Raw genomic sequence first — 17,432 nt, forward strand, 5'->3', positions numbered from 1 at the left:
GCATCTTCCAAGGCTGCAGGAACAGGAAGTTCTTCTGCAGCCTCGCCTAAATAAAGACACGGCAGCATGTTGTGCTCCTCTGCAGATTTGAATATTACTTCCCATTAAAGAGAGCAGCTTTATTTCCTCTGCATCAAATAAACAGAGAAGATGTTTGGTGATTAATATCGGTTAATTGGCTCTCCTGCTCTCCTGGTACGACTAAAGTGGTGATCAGAGGATGTGCTGCCGTGTTAGGCAACTCCCTGAGATGCACAAAAAGTGAAGCATCTGCAGAGATTTTTCTGCCCTCGTCTGCAAAAAAGAAAGGACGCAGTTCACGGAAAACCAGTATCATTTTAATAATTACACATATTTACAAAGATGCGGTGAAGCAAAATCAAGCGAGTCCAACCGGCATTATGTTAGAAAAGAAATCATGGACAAAGTTCATTCGTTTCCAGATAAAATTCTCCTTCTCTAAAATGCTCCAGCGGCCTTTGCGGGGCTCTAATGTGGTTTCAAGGACTCTCTGTTTATCTCTTAGTCCCCCAAGAAACCAAAAAAATGTCACTAATGTTTTACCCGCTGTGCAAAAAGATCCGACAACACGCAGCAAAGAGAGCGAGTCTGAGGGGAGGCTTCCTGGAAATGTTGGAGGATTTCTTCCAGTGTGTGTGTTCATTATATCAGACTAATTGGTGAGCATGGATCAGCTTCATTATCTCTCCTCTCTCTCCATCTTTTTCTTTTCGCCCTGCGGCTAATTGAGACCCTTTGACTCGGGATCAGCTAATTAATCCTATTATGTGCTTATCACATTAGCACGGGTCAGATTTCATCAAATACATCTCAGCCAATAGGGACAGAGCTCCTCTTCTTCTTCTGTTCTTTTTCTCTGGAGCTCGCAGACGGAGAGATTTCAGAGGCGAGCTGTCCCTAACTTTGATCCGCGCTCAGAGCTGATAATCAATGATGTGTTTGATTTAATCCAAACGTTTCAGCAGCATGAGGCTAAAAAACGTGGTTATAAATGTCGCTTTGGCCGTAGAAAGGTGGCAGTTTGGGAGGCTAAAATTTCTCTGTGTACAAATGGCTTCCTGTTTTTGTAGAGCTGAGGAGTTGATGCTTGATGGAGAGCTGACCATCGTGCATGCTGGCTGGATTTACACGGGCAACTTCTGCAGATGCAAAACCAGATCTTGGGCTCAATCTTGTCCTCCACTTAGACCTATCCCTAATTTTGCAGGTTCAAGGTCTAGGAATTCCTGGAGCCCATTTCATAAAGCAGGTTTAGTGCAAACCTTGAGTCTGTTAACCCTGAAAAGAGGGAAAGTAAGATTTCAGTTTGAGAGACCCAAACCTAAGAATGAGAGGTGACTCAAGCCTGTTTCACAAGGAGGGGCAACCTAAACTCAGAGTTGGTATGGTAACTGAGTCTGTGAAGGTCGTCAGTAAACCTGCAGCTTCTGTCTGTCTGCTGAGACAGAGACGTGGTTTCATTTCCACATCCGTTCTTTCAGTCTGTATCAGGGACGCTGACACGTTACTGGAGCACCGACCTCCACCAGTGAGGGGCTTAAGTGCGAGAGATCCCGTCTTCATCATGTCCTTTCACTGAAGAGCACAGATTAAAGGCTGCATTACTTCACATAAAGTTAAATTTAGGTGGGTAAATGGGTTTAATCAGGCTGAATTCATGAACTAAACAGGATAAAGGGAAGACAATGTGTGTTTGAAACCAGCATCAGAATTAAACTAAAGACTCTCACTAAAGCTTCAGGATTTGAGTCATAATTTTAGACAAAAGTTTCACTATCACATAACCCCTCTTTTAGCACCTTAACATCAACTTACGTTAGTTTTAGAAATGATTTTATGATTTTCGTCATCACCTTTAAACCACTGAAGGTTTCAATCTATACAACAGAACTTTTAACCCCCATGAGCCAGCCTGCAGCCACAGATCCTCATGCGAGGGTTTCCTGGTCGTTCCAAAGTCGAGACTTAAATGTGAAGGTGGCAGGGCCTTGACCATCAGAGGGCCTCAACTTTGGAACGACCTGCCTGAGGAGATACGGCGTGCAGAATCAGAGACATCTTTTAAATGACTATTTATCTTCTCACAGATTTTGACTTTATTTGAATTTTTCACCACATTTCATTTCCTCTAATCTTTTACTCACCTTTCTTCCTTATTAACCTCATTTTATTTCCTTGCCCCTTTGGCGGTTTTAAATCGTCTTCGCCGTCCTCACTTTAAAGTGTTACTTATTTTTTGCTCCTCTATTCTGTACCTTAGCTACCATATCTGATTTATTTATTTATTTTTGCCCCCTTTAATGACATTTTACCGCCTTTTACTGTTTTTTTCTCTCGTTTTGATTTTAGTCCTTTTTGTTTTGGTCTTTTGGTCTTTTTGGTCCTCTTGGTCTCGGCCTGTGTAGCTGGGTTCCTCTGTTCCTGTTATTTTGGTTTATGATGAAGTGATGCCTGCATTCTGATGACGTCTGTGATGATTCCTGCACTCTGACTGATGCCTTAGTTTGCATGGTATCTCCTGACGTCTGGGTTCTTGGTGTCTTATGTTGTTGAATTATAATTTTAATCAGGTTTTTGGTTTAGTTCTTGAACTGTTTTGGGTTCTGCTTACCTCTGTCTTCTTTGTCTTTGTTGGGTTTTGTTGCTTTTTTCTTCCATTTACTTATGCAAATCAGAACACTTTGTAAACTCTTGTGTTTAAAGTGCTATACAAATAAAGTTATTATTATAATTATTAGTAGTAGTTTTATGGTAAATTTACAGGATTAAAATCGTAGTTTCTGAGAGTTAAGAATAAGCTAACGCAGGCAACCATGTTCATGGGTAACTTCTTTATTTTCCTAAATATAGGTCTAATATTTCAGCCTTCAAAATAAAACATTTAACCATGGATTAATATTGAAATGTCAATTGATCAATTAAATCTTCAACAGTTGCGACTCAAATCCTGTCAATTCATGACTGTAATCTTTTAATATTACAACTCTTGTAATGTTGCTTTTTTCTTTCATGTGCCCATAGCAGTCTACCCTGTACCTTCATAAAATGGTGCAACTTTTTTCTTCTAAAAATAAGGTAATACGCATAATTTCAAGTGAGAGTCCAGCTTTTTCTTTTGTTTTTTTTGTTTTGTTTTGTTTTTTTTTTGTTTTTCAGAGTCGCGCTCGAGTATGTCCACATTCCAGGTCAATAAAAGAAACCCCCTTTTGGGAGTGAAGGAGGCACAGTTGCTCCTTATACTTCAGTGTAAAATCAACACAGCTTACTGTGATGGAACAACGTGACCAAATGTCTGAAAGCTTTTTAAATCTGGTCGCCATCCTGGTATGGAACCAAAAGGGATGCTCGATCCACCACGCTCAAAAACACTGCTAACTAAAATTCATCTGGCTTTTTAGTCTTAAAGCAGCATAAACTTGCTGATCACATTTCCTGTCTCTTACTCGCAGGTTAAGTTACTGCAAAAACAACCTGCTGCCTTTTCACCTAAGGAAAGATCTCTGCAGTTGCACTGAGCTGTAGTTGCACCATGTAAATCCAGCCTTGGTATGGAGTTAGAAACACACAAATGTCCCAGAATGGAAGCAGAGACACTTTTCCACAAGACAGCACGACCAGGCGCTCAGAGGATCTTTATGGCCGGCTGCAGATGGTCACACAGCAGAAACTGGTGAGGAAGAATCTGAGCTCGGCCAGAAAGCCTGAGCACGCCGCAGAGAGCATCATATTTATGTAAGTTTGATCAAACTAAAGCTGTCAGACCAAGAAGGGCCAAAAGTTAACATTTATGCTACAGTGAATATGGGAGGGAAAGAACAGATTATGTTCCCACGGCAGCCATGTTACTGTGATGTCACCCTGAAGGTGGGAAGCTCAGATGTTATCGCGTCATTCTGTTATAATCCAGGTTCTACTGGTTTCATGCTAATGTTTCCTGGTTGGGAAGCGACCACAAAAACAACAGAAACTAAAAATCCAGGGGGAGATTGGACCACATCTATTGTTTATAACAGGTTTGATTAGTCCAGTATGATAGATGCTAACTTTAGTGTCAGCAATGTCTTTGTGAATGTTTGATTATCACTGACATGATAGATAGGGCTTGCATTAATAAAAATATATTAATGCAATTTTTTTACATTCAATTAATGCTTATAGAAAAACTTAGAGGATTTATTTGAGCTAAAAACAGAATATTAAGCATGCAGGTCAGTATTTAGCTCCACTGCCCTGCAGCACTGCAGTCTTAAATATAAAGCTGCATAAAGAAGAACTTGTGCAAACTTTAGTAACATGGGTTGCATCAATGATCAGTTCCGTTAAAATAATCGTGGGTGCACAGACAAAGTTGGGTTTTAAGAGTCTTTTCTCCCTTATTCAGATATACTGTATATTCAGTATAGTTACGCTTCTGGTTTGTGCTTTTCAAAGTAAAAGCAGACAACTCCATTCGCTTGCACAGAATGCTTTGATGCTGAATTTTCGCAGCTGATTTCTACAGTGAATCAGGTCAACTGTAGGGAGATTTATGAAGTAAAACTCATGAACAGGGCTGTGAAAACAGGGAACAATAACATGCATTAAACTGCAAACTTTGAGTAGAGGGGGAGCGATGTGCTCCAGAGTATGCTGCATGTGCAGATCACTGCACAGAAGGAGAATGTAAAATTTAGGGTTCATGCATCAGAAAATTTGAAAACTATGGTCCGATCTGTCCCTGGATTTTTGGTTTACGTTGTCTTTGTCGTCATGTTTCCATCAGGAAATGTTTGAATCTAAAAAGTCGACAAACGACTCGGAATATAAGAGCATGATACGATTTGAGTTTCCCACTGTGAGTGTACTGTCATCATCGGAGAATGGTCCATTTTAACAGTGAATTCTGAGAAAACATCAACTTTTACCCTTCAGCTTGTCCCCCTTTATGCCACCACTAACCTTTCTAATCCAAAGACCACTCCTGATTTGATTTATTCTGATTCTTTGAGTTGGTTCTTTATGAAACGAGAGATTCAGTGATGTGTCAGGGCCAGAAGAAGCCAGAGTGCTCCAAAAACACAGATTCTCCTTAAAATCTGAAGGTTTTGGACGAGCCCTGGCAGATCATGGTTGCAGATTTCCTTCTGCAGCCGTGACGGTCGATGTAAATAAGTGCAATCAGAGACATGGTACTTCATACGATCTTTGAGGCACTTCTTAAATAAAAAGAGTCCCCTCCCCTTCTTAGTTTGTAAAATCATAAAAGTAAGAAAAAGAAAACGCCGTGTTTGCGGATGAATCTGTGCCACTTGCATCGATAAAAAGGCATCGTCATTTTTGTACCACTACCTACATTATTTTACACAATAATAACTTAATTTCCTGTCAGTGTACATTCTTGTTCTGTGTGGGGCATCTCTGCCCCCCTACAAAATACAAAAAAAAAGGAATTAACCAAAAAAAAGTGCACGTAAAATTCAAGTCCCTCAGCAGAACTGTCGTTGACGGGGATGTGAGGCGGGTGGAGACGTGTTCATGATGGCAGGCACAGAATGAGACAGCTCTCTGATCACATGTCGAAGCCGCTCGTGCTTCGACATGAGGATGGACATTCTGAGGAGAGAAAGGAACAAAGACGAAGGAGGAAGAGAACAGAAAAAGAAACGGGGGAAGACAGCGGAGCGACAGGGAATGTTCTGAAGTCTTTGTTTTCTGAGGAGATACCAAAAGAAAACCAGTTTGGTACCAAAGGAAACAATCGTCCAGGAGGGAAGCTCTCCTCGTGTTGACATGTCCACGGGCTGAGTTCATCCTCACTGATGTCCTTTACTCTTCCTCCTCCTCCTCCTCACCGTACGGAGTCGGCTCGCGAGTGTTTTTTGGCTGAGACGGCAGCTTGGACGAACAGAAGGTGGGCGAAGGAGGAAGTGTGTCTCTCCTTCATACAGACTCCTCCGTGGATAGCAGCAGGGGGTTGATGTATTCAAATCCCTCAAACTCCGACTGGTCTATTCTCTTGATGACGTCCCTGAGGAGAGAGATGGAGACGAGAGGAGGAATTAGAGCAGTTTCATCACAACCACGCTGCAGAATCAGCTAACAGATCAGACCATGAACAGAAGGACTCCACTGTTTTACATCAAACTCTGTTTTTAAGGCAAAAATTTGACTTTAGAGACAAATTCAAACCTAAACCCATGACATTCTGGACTGGAGGGAACAATAAGCAGAAAACCAATCGATCTTTATTTGTATTCAGGGTTTCCGTGGATCCTTAAAGATCTTAAATGGACCTTCTAGTTGAAAACAGGTAAACCTTTGGTCGGTCAAGTCAAAGTTCCAGGTCTAAGGCTGACACTGATCCAAACAGAATTCTTTTAAAGAGGTTTAGACTTTTCTATGCAATACTTCCTGGAATTAGGGAAAATATTAGAGGTAAGATATTTAAAATTTTTGTACTAAAATATCTGTATTCATAAAAAAACACTAGTCCTATTATATTTAGCTAAGTTCAGTTAAGCCAGAGAAATTCTTCCCTTTGAATAGTTCTGACAAGACTTGTCTTGTGACGGTGGCTGTCATGATGGAGCCATTATGATGGACACAACCTTTTGTCCTTGGTGTGGAAATGATAGATGAACTGGGAAAAGACATAAGCTGACATAGATCAGTTAGCCATTAAAATTAATCTGTATAATCGGACAGTATTTACAGCCAATACAGGCGATAAAGGCTGAAATTTACAGCTGATTAAAGCTATTTTTTTAACCAAAAATATGCTAACAATAACAGCTGATAAAGGCTGATATTAACAGCTGATACAGGCCGATATTTACAGTCGATAAAGGCTGACATTAACAGCTGATACAGGCCGATATTTACAGTCGATAAAGGCTGATATTAACAGCTGATACAGGCCAATATTTACAGTCGATAAAGGCTGATATTAACAGCTGATACAGGCCAATATTTACAGTCGATAAAGGCTGATATTAACAGCTGATGCAGGCCAATATTTACAGTCGATAAAGGCTGATATTAACAGCTGATGCAGGCCAATATTTACAGTCGATAAAGGCTGATATTAACAGCTGATGCAGGCCAATATTTACAGTCGATAAAGGCTGATATTAACAGCTGATGCAGGCCGATATTTACAGTCGATAAAGGCTGATATTAACAGCTGATGCAGGCCAATATTTACAGTCGATAAAGGCTGATATTAACAGCTGATGCAGGCCGATATTTACAGTCGATAAAGGCTGATATTAACAGCTGATTCAGGCCGATATTTACAGTCGATAAAGGCTGATATTAACAGCTGATGCAGGCCGATATTTACAGTCGATAAAGGCTGATATTAACAGCTGATGCAAGCCGATATTTACAGTCGATAAAGGCTGATATTAACAGCTGATACAGGCCGATATTGACAGTCGATATAGACTGATATTTACAGCTTATACAGGCCGGTATTTACAGTTAATATAGACTGATATTTACAGCTTATACAGGTAGATATTTACAGTTGATAAAGGCTGATATTAACAGCTGATACAGGCTGATATTTAGAACTTTACAGGCTGATATTTAAATCACAATAGGCTGATATAAACTTATATGGACTGATATTTACAGTTGATACAGGCTGATAATTAAATCAGAATAAGCAGATGTTTACAGATGAGTAATACAGCATTGTAAGTTGATATTTACAGCTGGTATAGACTGATATTCACAGCTAATTTAAGTTGTTATTTCACAGATATAGGTCAATATTTATAGCTGATATAGGCTGATAATTACAGCTGATATAGGTGGATATCTACAGCCAATATAAGCTGTTATTTTGCAGATATGCCTCCCCCCACCACCAACAGGTACATGGAGCTCCACATCCAGCAGGCTGAGTAAAAATAAATGGACTCCTTCAGTAACACAGCTGACTTCTTCTCCTGCAGCTGCAACAGGCTGTTTACTCATGGCTCTGTGTGAGAGAGAGGATGCTGAAGTCCAAAAAGGAGGCCTCTCACCGGGCAGCACAGAGGCTTTCTCCCCTCAGACAAACAGAGTAGGGGGCTTTGAAGTTAAAACAAAAGGTGCCTTCAGTGGACCGTCACCCTGCTCCACCAGGTGGGTGGGGGTCTCACTTCAGGGGCCACCGGCGGAGCTGAACAGGTTGTGGATCCCACCCACATGGAGCGAAGGACAAGTGAGAGAAAGGCAGCGGTGTCTCTGTTTCAGATTCAGAGCAGAATACTGATGAAGCAGACATTTCTCCATCAGATCGCTCTCTTTCTCTCTCTCTCTCGCTCTCAGTAGGAGGAGGTCAGCCACCAATACGAGCATCACATCCACTAAACGCTGTTTTTTATTTTAAGAGTGAACACTGGGGCAGTGAAGAGCCTGCAGAGAAGGACACTCAGAGGAGACAAGAAGGTTTGGGGACTGACCAAAACAAACAGCCAGTCCGACCAACATAAATGTTTTCTTTTTTTAAGCTTGGAAGACTTGAAAGTGTTAGCAGATGCTGAATGAAGAGGAGAGGATGAGGAGGGGGAAGGAGAGATGGAATAAAAGCTCCATGGAGTATTATTCCTGAACAGACACTGAACATGTACAGTTAGAAATCAACACAACAGTTGAGCAGCTATTGGTAATTTCACATCAGGGACTTGGGCCTGGCCCCCCAAGTCTGCTTCATTTGATCTGTGTGAACACAAGCCTGTCGTATTTAGGCCCCAAACCAGAGTCTGCATGAAGAGATGGTCTAAGGCATTCATGTGGACTCAAGAGCAGGAGATGTGAATGTAACCGTGCTCAAACTAGAAATGTTCCTGCTAATGACGTTAGTGAGTAGAGATGTAGAAACGATCCTCAATGTCTCATTTCTTTAAAAACCGGTGTATCCGTGCAGCATTGCATCCTATTAGCTGAAAGGTAGATGTGGCAGTAGGAAGAGGGTCATTGTCATCAGATTTATGAGCGTAATGGCAGCTGTCATCCACTGGAGATAGAGTCTATAAGTGGCTGCATGATAGCTTCAAGCATGTGACCAGGATTAAAAATACTGGCTTGGAATTCTGGTGCTGATGAGGGATTTGACTTTGACCATTTAGCCAGCTAACTGCGCTCATTCATAAAGTCTGGGACAGGGGCTGTTTGAAGGCATTTCTGGTGATACCTGGATATATACTGTGTATTACCATTCAGCTAAAAGTGATTGAAAGATGATTTTAATCTCTATAAACCAGCCCTGACAACACAAGAAGAGCTAATCTTCACTAACAACAAGGGTCCGTTGATAACCTGTGAAATACTGCATGTCTGGTTGCAGACATCTCAGAGCCGTGTATTTTTCTTAATAAAATCACCTTTTCCCGCTTTAATGCACACATAGACGTCCAAATAAAACACCTGCAGAGCGGGGAGCATCAACAGGTTCATGGAGCACACCGAAGCATCCTCCAGAGACGAACGCTACAGGAGAACAAAGTATTCTCTGGGCGTTGTTTCGGCTTTTCTGAGAGGGGGAGCTGGTAGATTAAAACCAAAGCCTCCCTCCCCCTCTCCACGTTGGCAAACCCCCCCAGCAATCCTGGCTTTTAATGTCCTGATGTAAATGTGTAACGCGGAGGGTTTACTGTCTTTCTCCTCGCGCGGCGCTCACTGCTCTTTCTTCTCGTGCCAAACCCATCACCAGGGGGAGAGAGGGGAGACTGGAGAGCTTTTTGCATCACCCCCTCCTGGCGGGAGTGGGCGACATCAGCCCCTCTCCTTGGTAACGGAGGAGAGAGAGAGAGAGGAGCGGGCGGGGGGGTGAAGTGTGAGGCGCAGAGAGGAGGCGTGCGTCTCCTTTTGATGTGAGGAGGTGTTTGATGCCAGGTCGGTATCTCCTCTGCTGATCCGGTGATGTGCTCTCTATCCTGTTCTCCCTCCTCACCCCCTCACAGTCTCCCCTGGAAGTCCCTCACGGACTCCCCCGTCTGTCACAAAGGAGCTTCAGAGGTGTCTCTGCGGCCCCTTAATCAGCAGGGAGGGGGTTTGAAGATGAGCGTCAGAGAGGAGAAAAGGTGTTCAGCTCCTTCAGACAGAGACATCGAACATAACTAGCGACATCTGTCACGGCTGCAAAGCATGATGGGCATTTAATAAGGCTCCAATTAACACTCAGAGCTCCTGCTGCTCGGTGCCGTCTCATAATCCTGCAGTTACTGCTTTATGTTGAGGTCAGACAACACGCTATGAGCGGGGTTATACAGAACAGTTATGGGAGAGCAGATCATTCTTTAACCCTGTCTGGTGCATCACACCAGGGACACTTCAAAACCTCCAGACGGAACGTCTAGCATGCCTCATTATCCTCTCTGACTGCTATGATTTTTTAACCTTTCAAAGCTGATGGATTAGGGTTAGGGTTAGATTTCATGTCTGCCATCAGGAGGGTCCATCTTCCAAAGTTTGAAGCTTGTTCCCTGTCAGAGACTGACCGGACCAATCGGGATGGTTTTAGGAGAAAGAGGCAGTAGCTACTGAGCTGGAACAACTGGACCATCATGGAAAACAGGAATGAGACAGCGACAGAACAGCAGCTTCCTGTTGCAGTTCACTATTCCTTCTGTAGCAGTGCTTCAGGTAACACCTAGAGTTTCCATGGCAATGACCATGTCTGTCACGGTGGCTCCATCATGACAGCAACACAACAGCATAATCCCGTTACAATACAAGTCAAGATTTTCTCCTGCTTTGAAAACTTTTGGAACAGTTTGAGGTAATGTAATGTCTAGATCTTTCAGTGCAAATATTTGACATGTTTTTTCTTTGTAAAATTATGTATCCCCACCGACAATCAAATTTTGTTGATACTTAAAATCAATGAATCAGTTGGAAATATCGGCCTAAATTGGCTGTTAATATTAGTCTTCACTGACTGTAAATACCAGCCTTTGTTGGCTGTAAATGTTAGCAAATATTGGCCAAATTGGCCTCTTTAGCCTTTACAAGCTGTAAATATTGGTGGTTTAATTGGCCAATATAGGTTGTACATAAAGGCCTACATCAGCTGTAAATACCATCTTGTATTACCAGTAAATATATAAGCCTCTGTCAGCTATAAATATTGGCCTATATCAGCTGTTAATCCCAGTCTATAGCAATGCTAAATATTGGCCATAATCACCTGTAAATTTTAGCTTATATCAGCTGTAAATATCAGCATATATTGGCTCATGATATTGTCCAGTATCAGTCATAAATACTGGCCTGTATTTCCTGTAAATCCTGGCCTATGCCAGCTGTAATTAGTGGCCAAATGTACATAATAGTTTGATAAGTATTAGACAGGACCTTCAGACCTCTGTCAGCTAATGTTTTTCTTTTTCATCCTCATTCCTTACCATTCAAAGTGTGTTTTAAGGACTTGAGTTTTAGCCCCAAATAACATTTATATATCCGTATTGATGTAGGTGTTGGCTAGAATGAATTTGTCAATATCAGGATATCAGATATTTGTAAAACTCCAACAGCCTGTATGCCTACTAAAGATCCTATTCCAGTTAAACCTCTGCTCCTGAGCAGCATGTTTGCTGAGAACCAGTTGACTTAAATCAGCAGAGTAAAAGCTTTGCAGGAGAAATCTAAACGTTGGAGCCTGAAAAATGAGTCCAGCATGGATTTTAATGAGTGTGATGTCTAACATAAGCCTGGTAATATCTATTGGCAGGCCCTAACAAAGCCGTATGGGATCCATTTCTTGCCGTCACAGAGGAACACTGGGTGTGTTTGTGTTTTCGTGCTGCGGCTGCTGACCGTCTGCAGCAGCGGAGCCTGCGCCGTGTCTGTTGTTCTGCCAGATCTCTGCTGCCTCTCCCCTCCAAAGTTAAATCTTAAACACAGAATCCCGTCACATCCTGAGGGTTCAGTGTTAGCATGAATGAAAACATGAACATCCCTGCTGGATAAAGACGTCAGTGTGGGGAACTCACGGGGGGTGTTTGTCTTTATTGGATGCAGAGTCTGCTGGGGAGATGGCACAACATGGACTGTTTGTGTGAAAATACGTTTTAAATATCACTGATGTGACTAGGAGAGGCTCTAATCATCATATGTGCTCTGTTTTAGCTTCACTGTTAGATATTTCCATGTGTGGTACCAGCTCGACTTCACTTGTCTTGACTCTACTCAGTTTTAGTACCAGTATCAACAGTACCTCCTAAATCTAGGTGGGGTCATCATAGCTGTCATAATGTTCAACACAACAACAATGGAGAACATCAGGCTGACAGCATACTGGCGTTGTCAGAGTCAAGAGACAAGATTTGTTCCAGAGATGGGTGTGAGTGGTGAGAGAAAATACTACGGATACTTGTACCAGTGAAAATACTGTCTTACCCCTTTTCCCAAAGACAGGACAACAAATTTCAGAGTAGCAAAATTTCTTACTGGTCCTGAGAATCCACTCCAGGAAGAGCTCCATTTGTAAACCAGAAAACTTCAAATACACGCAGGACAACAATGCAAAACAAGTCCAAGCCAGGCTTGGAAGCATATGATGGTCTGGCACTTCACCACGTCAACACTGACCCTTGGCCCTCCTCTAGGCCTGCATCAGGTCCATGCCCCATCTCTCCAGGTATCCTTCCAGCTGACCCCTCCACAGTGCACGCAACAACCACAAGGTCCAAGAGAGTCTGGCTTACGCCCGTTCATCTGAGATGCCATGTATCTCAGAACAGAAGGGTAAGGTTGATGGGAAGGATAAAAGTTAAAAACCTTACCTGCAACACCTGATTAATGCTAGAGAAAGCGGAGTAAACAGCGTACATATAGAAAAAAGCACAGCCAGCATAGCTTACATAGCTCCATTAGAGCTACGTAGATAATAGAGCTACCTAGTTTATGCAGCTAATGCTGCGTTGCATTAACCTTGAAAGTCAGATGTTGCCAGGAGGTCCCAACTGAGGGTGCTGGGGGTTGCTCCAATTTTCCTACGTTTACTAAGCTCACATTGCTAAAGCTAACTTGCTCCAGGATTGGACTGCTGATCGTCTCCTGTTTCCTTTATGAAATGTTTTGTTTGTAATGATTGCGATGTGTTTATCTAATTAATATAACTGTCAGACTTTGTTTATGAATAAAGTAATTTTTAAAAATCTAAACACTGGAAATACATTGTACCATCAAATTAGGGCCCTTCCGTTCTTAGATACACAGTGTCTCTGTTAAAAGGTTTGTAAGAACTGTCAGAAATGTACGGTCTGCAACCAGACCCCCCTCCCGAGGTCTGGTCCAGCCCACCAGGTTCTGGGCGCCCGGTATGCTGTGAGCTGGATCAGGCCTGGGAAAGCGTGCCAGGTGCAAAAACAAACACGGATGTTAAATAAATGCTGCAGATGTTCCATCTCTGAGAAAAAGGAGACGCACATGTTCGACACACTCAGACCAGCTCCAGAATGTGGAAAAGAAAACTGGGTTACTGACGGTTCTTCCATTGAACCAGCTAGGAACCGGCTCCAGCTCTAGCGCAGCACCAGTCCAGGAAGTGGATCAGTGGAATAGAGCTGTCTGACCTCTTTGTGGTCATCACTTTCTTGATGCCATGTTTGAGTATCAGCTAAGCTCTCTTGGATCCTACCAGAGGTCAAAGTACCAACACAAACAGACACGAACAAACACAATCATTGATCCAAACACAGCTGATAACCTGAGTAATTTGTGTCTGATTGCTCTCAGAGTAGGGATGCATGGTATCATTACCATAATATCAGTGAATAATAGCTTATAAAGCTGAGGATCAGTGCTAGCAGGTATGAGAAGCTCAGTCAAATTTTAAAGCTGCTGTACTGGCCGGACTTACCGGCACTAAGGGACGTGAGTTTCAAGGACAATAACTATTCAAAGTCAACTACAGTTGTTTGAAAAATATTTGGAGATCCAAAGAAATGGACAGGGATGTACATCTGAGTTCATTAGCTTGATGCTAACACATAATAGATATTGCTATCAACAAGCTAACTGATTTAACATAGCTACCTGATAATTTTAACTTAAGTAAACAGTCTATTTTATTAGGAAATACTAAGTTAGATAGATTGTTTAACTCAGTGGTTCTCAACCTTGGGGTCGGCACCTGCTTTGGGGTTGTAAGACGCTAAGACGGGGTCTCCAGATTCCCTAAAAAATCTTATTTTAATGTTTTTTGAATTCCACTGTTGGTATTTTCCACCAGTTTTGCCAAATTTTAACCAGTTTTCATCATTTTTCCCACAAATTTTAACACATTCTTGCCATTTAACTCCTTTCCACAACTTTTTTTCTGCCTGTTTTTGCCACTTCTAAACCAATTCTTGCCTAATGTTGCCTCTGTTGACCCATAATTGCCACTATTAACATTTTACCACTTTTTATGCCCAATTTTTCCCATTTTAACCAAATTTCCCTATCTGATATGTCCATTTTTGCCAGTTTGACCAATTTCTGCCAATATCTGCCTATTTTTCTTTCTCAGCACTATTTTGCCAGTTTATATCAATTTTTCTTCCCATTTCACCAGATTTCCATCCATTTTTGCCAATTTCAAGCCTTTTCAGCCACGTTTTAATTCCCTTTTACACTATTTATGCCCATTTTTGCCACTGTAACCTATTTTTGCCTTTTTTTCAGACATTTTCTTCTACAATTTTTGCCACTGTTAAGATCTTATTTCACCACATTTTCCACCCTTTTTTGACATTATTAACCTTTTTTTTTGTCCAATTTCTAACCCATTTTGATAAATATATATTTTTGACAAAATAGATTTACATTTTAAGAAGGCTATATACTACACAAATGATTCAACCACCTTCAGGCACACAGGTGGCACCTTTATTTTGGGGGTCATGGGCTGAAAAGGTTGAGAACCACTGGTTTAACTGACCATTTACATGAAGTTAAGAGAAGCTGTGTCAGCTGTCACTTCATCTCTTGCTTCTACTTCTGAGAAAATTTCCATCTGCAAAGGAAGCTTTGAAACATCACCCAAGACTTTCTGCATTCTCATGCATCCCTATTTCACAGTTTCACTGATAATTTGACCACAGAAGTTGCAGGATTATAATGTTGCAGTATGATGGAGATTATACTGAGCAGATTTAAAGTCCCTGCAAACAGATCTGTTTTACCCACCGTTCTCCACATGTGAAGGCTCTCTAAATTATTTACGTGAATTTGACTTTAATGAAGCGGCGCTGGGAGCTGCAGCGGCAGGACTTACTCATCATCTGGTGTTAGCTGCACTGGTTCATTAGTAAACTGCGTGTCGAAGTTTTCGAGGCCGTACTCATCGGAGATTTGAGGTTTGAAGGGCGGCGTCACCTCCTTCTTCTCCAGCTGAGGGAAAACAAACACATAAAATATATTAAATACAACTGTTCTTACTCAGTAACAGAGCAGAGAGCACGTACAGTAGGCATGGACCGAAGGTTTGGAGTTTTTTAAGTGCCCTGACTGATTATTAAACATTTACCCTTCTCTTTGATTAAAACAGGGACATCACTAATAAATGGAGAGGTTCAATTCTCCTTTTTAATGATGTGTCAGATATTTAAAACCCTTTAAGCTCCTTTATTAGGAAGCTCTGACGTGATCAGCCAAAGGAGTTTTTACAACTTTAATTCATCAAATTGAAGGTTATGAGAACCAGCTCTGCTTCAGGCTCATTCATTTCAGTCTTCTTTTTGCTCTCTCATGATTGTTTTATGAGGAATATAAGACTCTGTGAAAAGTTGGGACACTGTGTTAAATGTAAATAAAAACAGCAAACAGTGATTTGACAACCTCTGACTAGATACAACACAGACAAGAAATGTAATGCTCGAAGAGAACAAGGTCATTGGGTTTTATTTGCTTTTTTCTTCATTTTTAAATTTACAAACTTTCTCAATAGGATGCCTTGGATGTGTTCCAAAAAAAATTGGGACATGGGCATGTTTTCCACTGTGTTCCATCACCTTTTCCTCTAACAACACTCTGTAAGGAACGTCCCTGATGGAAGAAAATGTTGCTTCTAAACCTGTATGTACCTCTCAGTATTAAAGGTCACATATTATGCAAAATATACTTTTTCAGGCTTTTCTAGCAAAAACATGTACCCCTGGCCAGTCCACAATCTCCCCAAGGATCAGAGGCCCCCCTCTCTTGCCCTAACCTGGCACGCCAGATGGATGTGTTTCACACATCCATCTGGTTAACCACTCATACATAGCGTTTGGGAAAGGGCAGAGCCTTTGTAAAAACACTCGGAGGGTGACTGGATGAACGTTCTGTCTGTCACATCTTTACAGGCCAATCAGAGCAACAAAACACGTGACGTAGCTGCTACCGAGGAGTAAACGCCACAGAGAACTGCATAACGTGAACCATGGCGACTGTAGACAAGTCAGTACTCAACTCTTGTGGTTTTTGAAATGAAAACAACTCATTGCTGTTATTCTTTTAACGAAGAAATGTCGTTAAGTTCTGATAAAACTGACGCTTTAGCAGCATCCACGCTAATCTCTTCCACCATAATTGCACCGGCCTCTTGTCGCTGTTTGCTTACGTCACGACTCAGTCGCGCCCAAAAGCACTGCCCCTCGATGCTGATTGGTCCTGTCGCTTTCTAACTGGGCCCAAACGGTTCAGACGGGAGCTTTGCAAGATGGATTCCCCAGTGAGAAACATGGAAACGGGCGAATCCATCTGATTTGTAAGGTTACCCTTGCCCACAATTTCCACATAAAACAGTTGCCGCGCAGGGAATTTGCTCTGATCAGACACAAGCTACCTCACACACTGGAAGCGTGTTTACCCCACTGTGCATCGAAGCACAGCCTTAATCAGCATGAGACAACAGCTGAGAGCAGGGCAGAACTGTGAGTTCATGCAGGAATAGTATGTAAACAGTGGATCCTTTTCCTGAGCTTGATCTGCCAGTCATTTTGAGATGATTTCATGATTTTATTGCTTCCACTGTGAGTTAAATGATTAATGTTTGCTATAAAGAACCTGGTTTCTTGTAAAATTCTAAAATTTTTATCATCAATGGCGCTGTTGCTGCTCTGTGACCCACTGACCCCTGATGATTTTTGCTCTTGCAGGATGAGAAGTAATGTTAAAATAGTGATTATTTTTTATCTGGAGTCGGTGCTTTTTGTTGCATTTTGAAGCTGACGTGACACTTTTCATGTTTTCACGGCTGTTTGGATCGATCTGCACCATGTGGATAGGTGTGGTTTGGCTGTGGCAGTTCATTTCCAACAAAGTGCAGTGGAGTGGCGCTGTAGGGATGTGTCTGCGCCAGACTGGATGGCAGGCAGTAGCACTGCTCTGGTTGGCTAGAGGGGGAAAGATTTGCTCTGCAGTGATTCGCTGGTGGATCGCAGCACAGCCGTTGTATGTGGAAACTGGAGGTT

General features: G+C 42.0%; 1 protein-coding gene across 3 annotated transcripts in view; it reads right to left on the reverse strand.

Annotated features, from left to right (window-relative positions):
- Positions 1-327: 327 nt before the first annotated feature.
- prkcz (protein kinase C, zeta) overlaps positions 328-17,432 on the reverse strand; it is a 172,039-nt gene continuing 154,934 nt past the window's right edge. For all 3 annotated transcript variants that reach the window (XM_041799594.1, XM_041799595.1, XM_041799597.1), the window contains 2 exons: positions 15,254-15,369; positions 328-6,028 (listed from right to left, as the gene is read on the reverse strand). In XM_041799594.1, the coding sequence (XP_041655528.1) occupies positions 5,941-6,028; positions 15,254-15,369 (204 nt within the window). In that variant the 3' untranslated portion in view covers positions 328-5,940. The remainder of the gene's footprint in view (positions 6,029-15,253; positions 15,370-17,432) is intronic.

Source organism: Cheilinus undulatus, linkage group 11, assembly GCF_018320785.1.
Source record: "Cheilinus undulatus linkage group 11, ASM1832078v1, whole genome shotgun sequence".
NCBI lineage: Eukaryota > Metazoa > Chordata > Actinopteri > Labriformes > Labridae > Cheilinus > Cheilinus undulatus.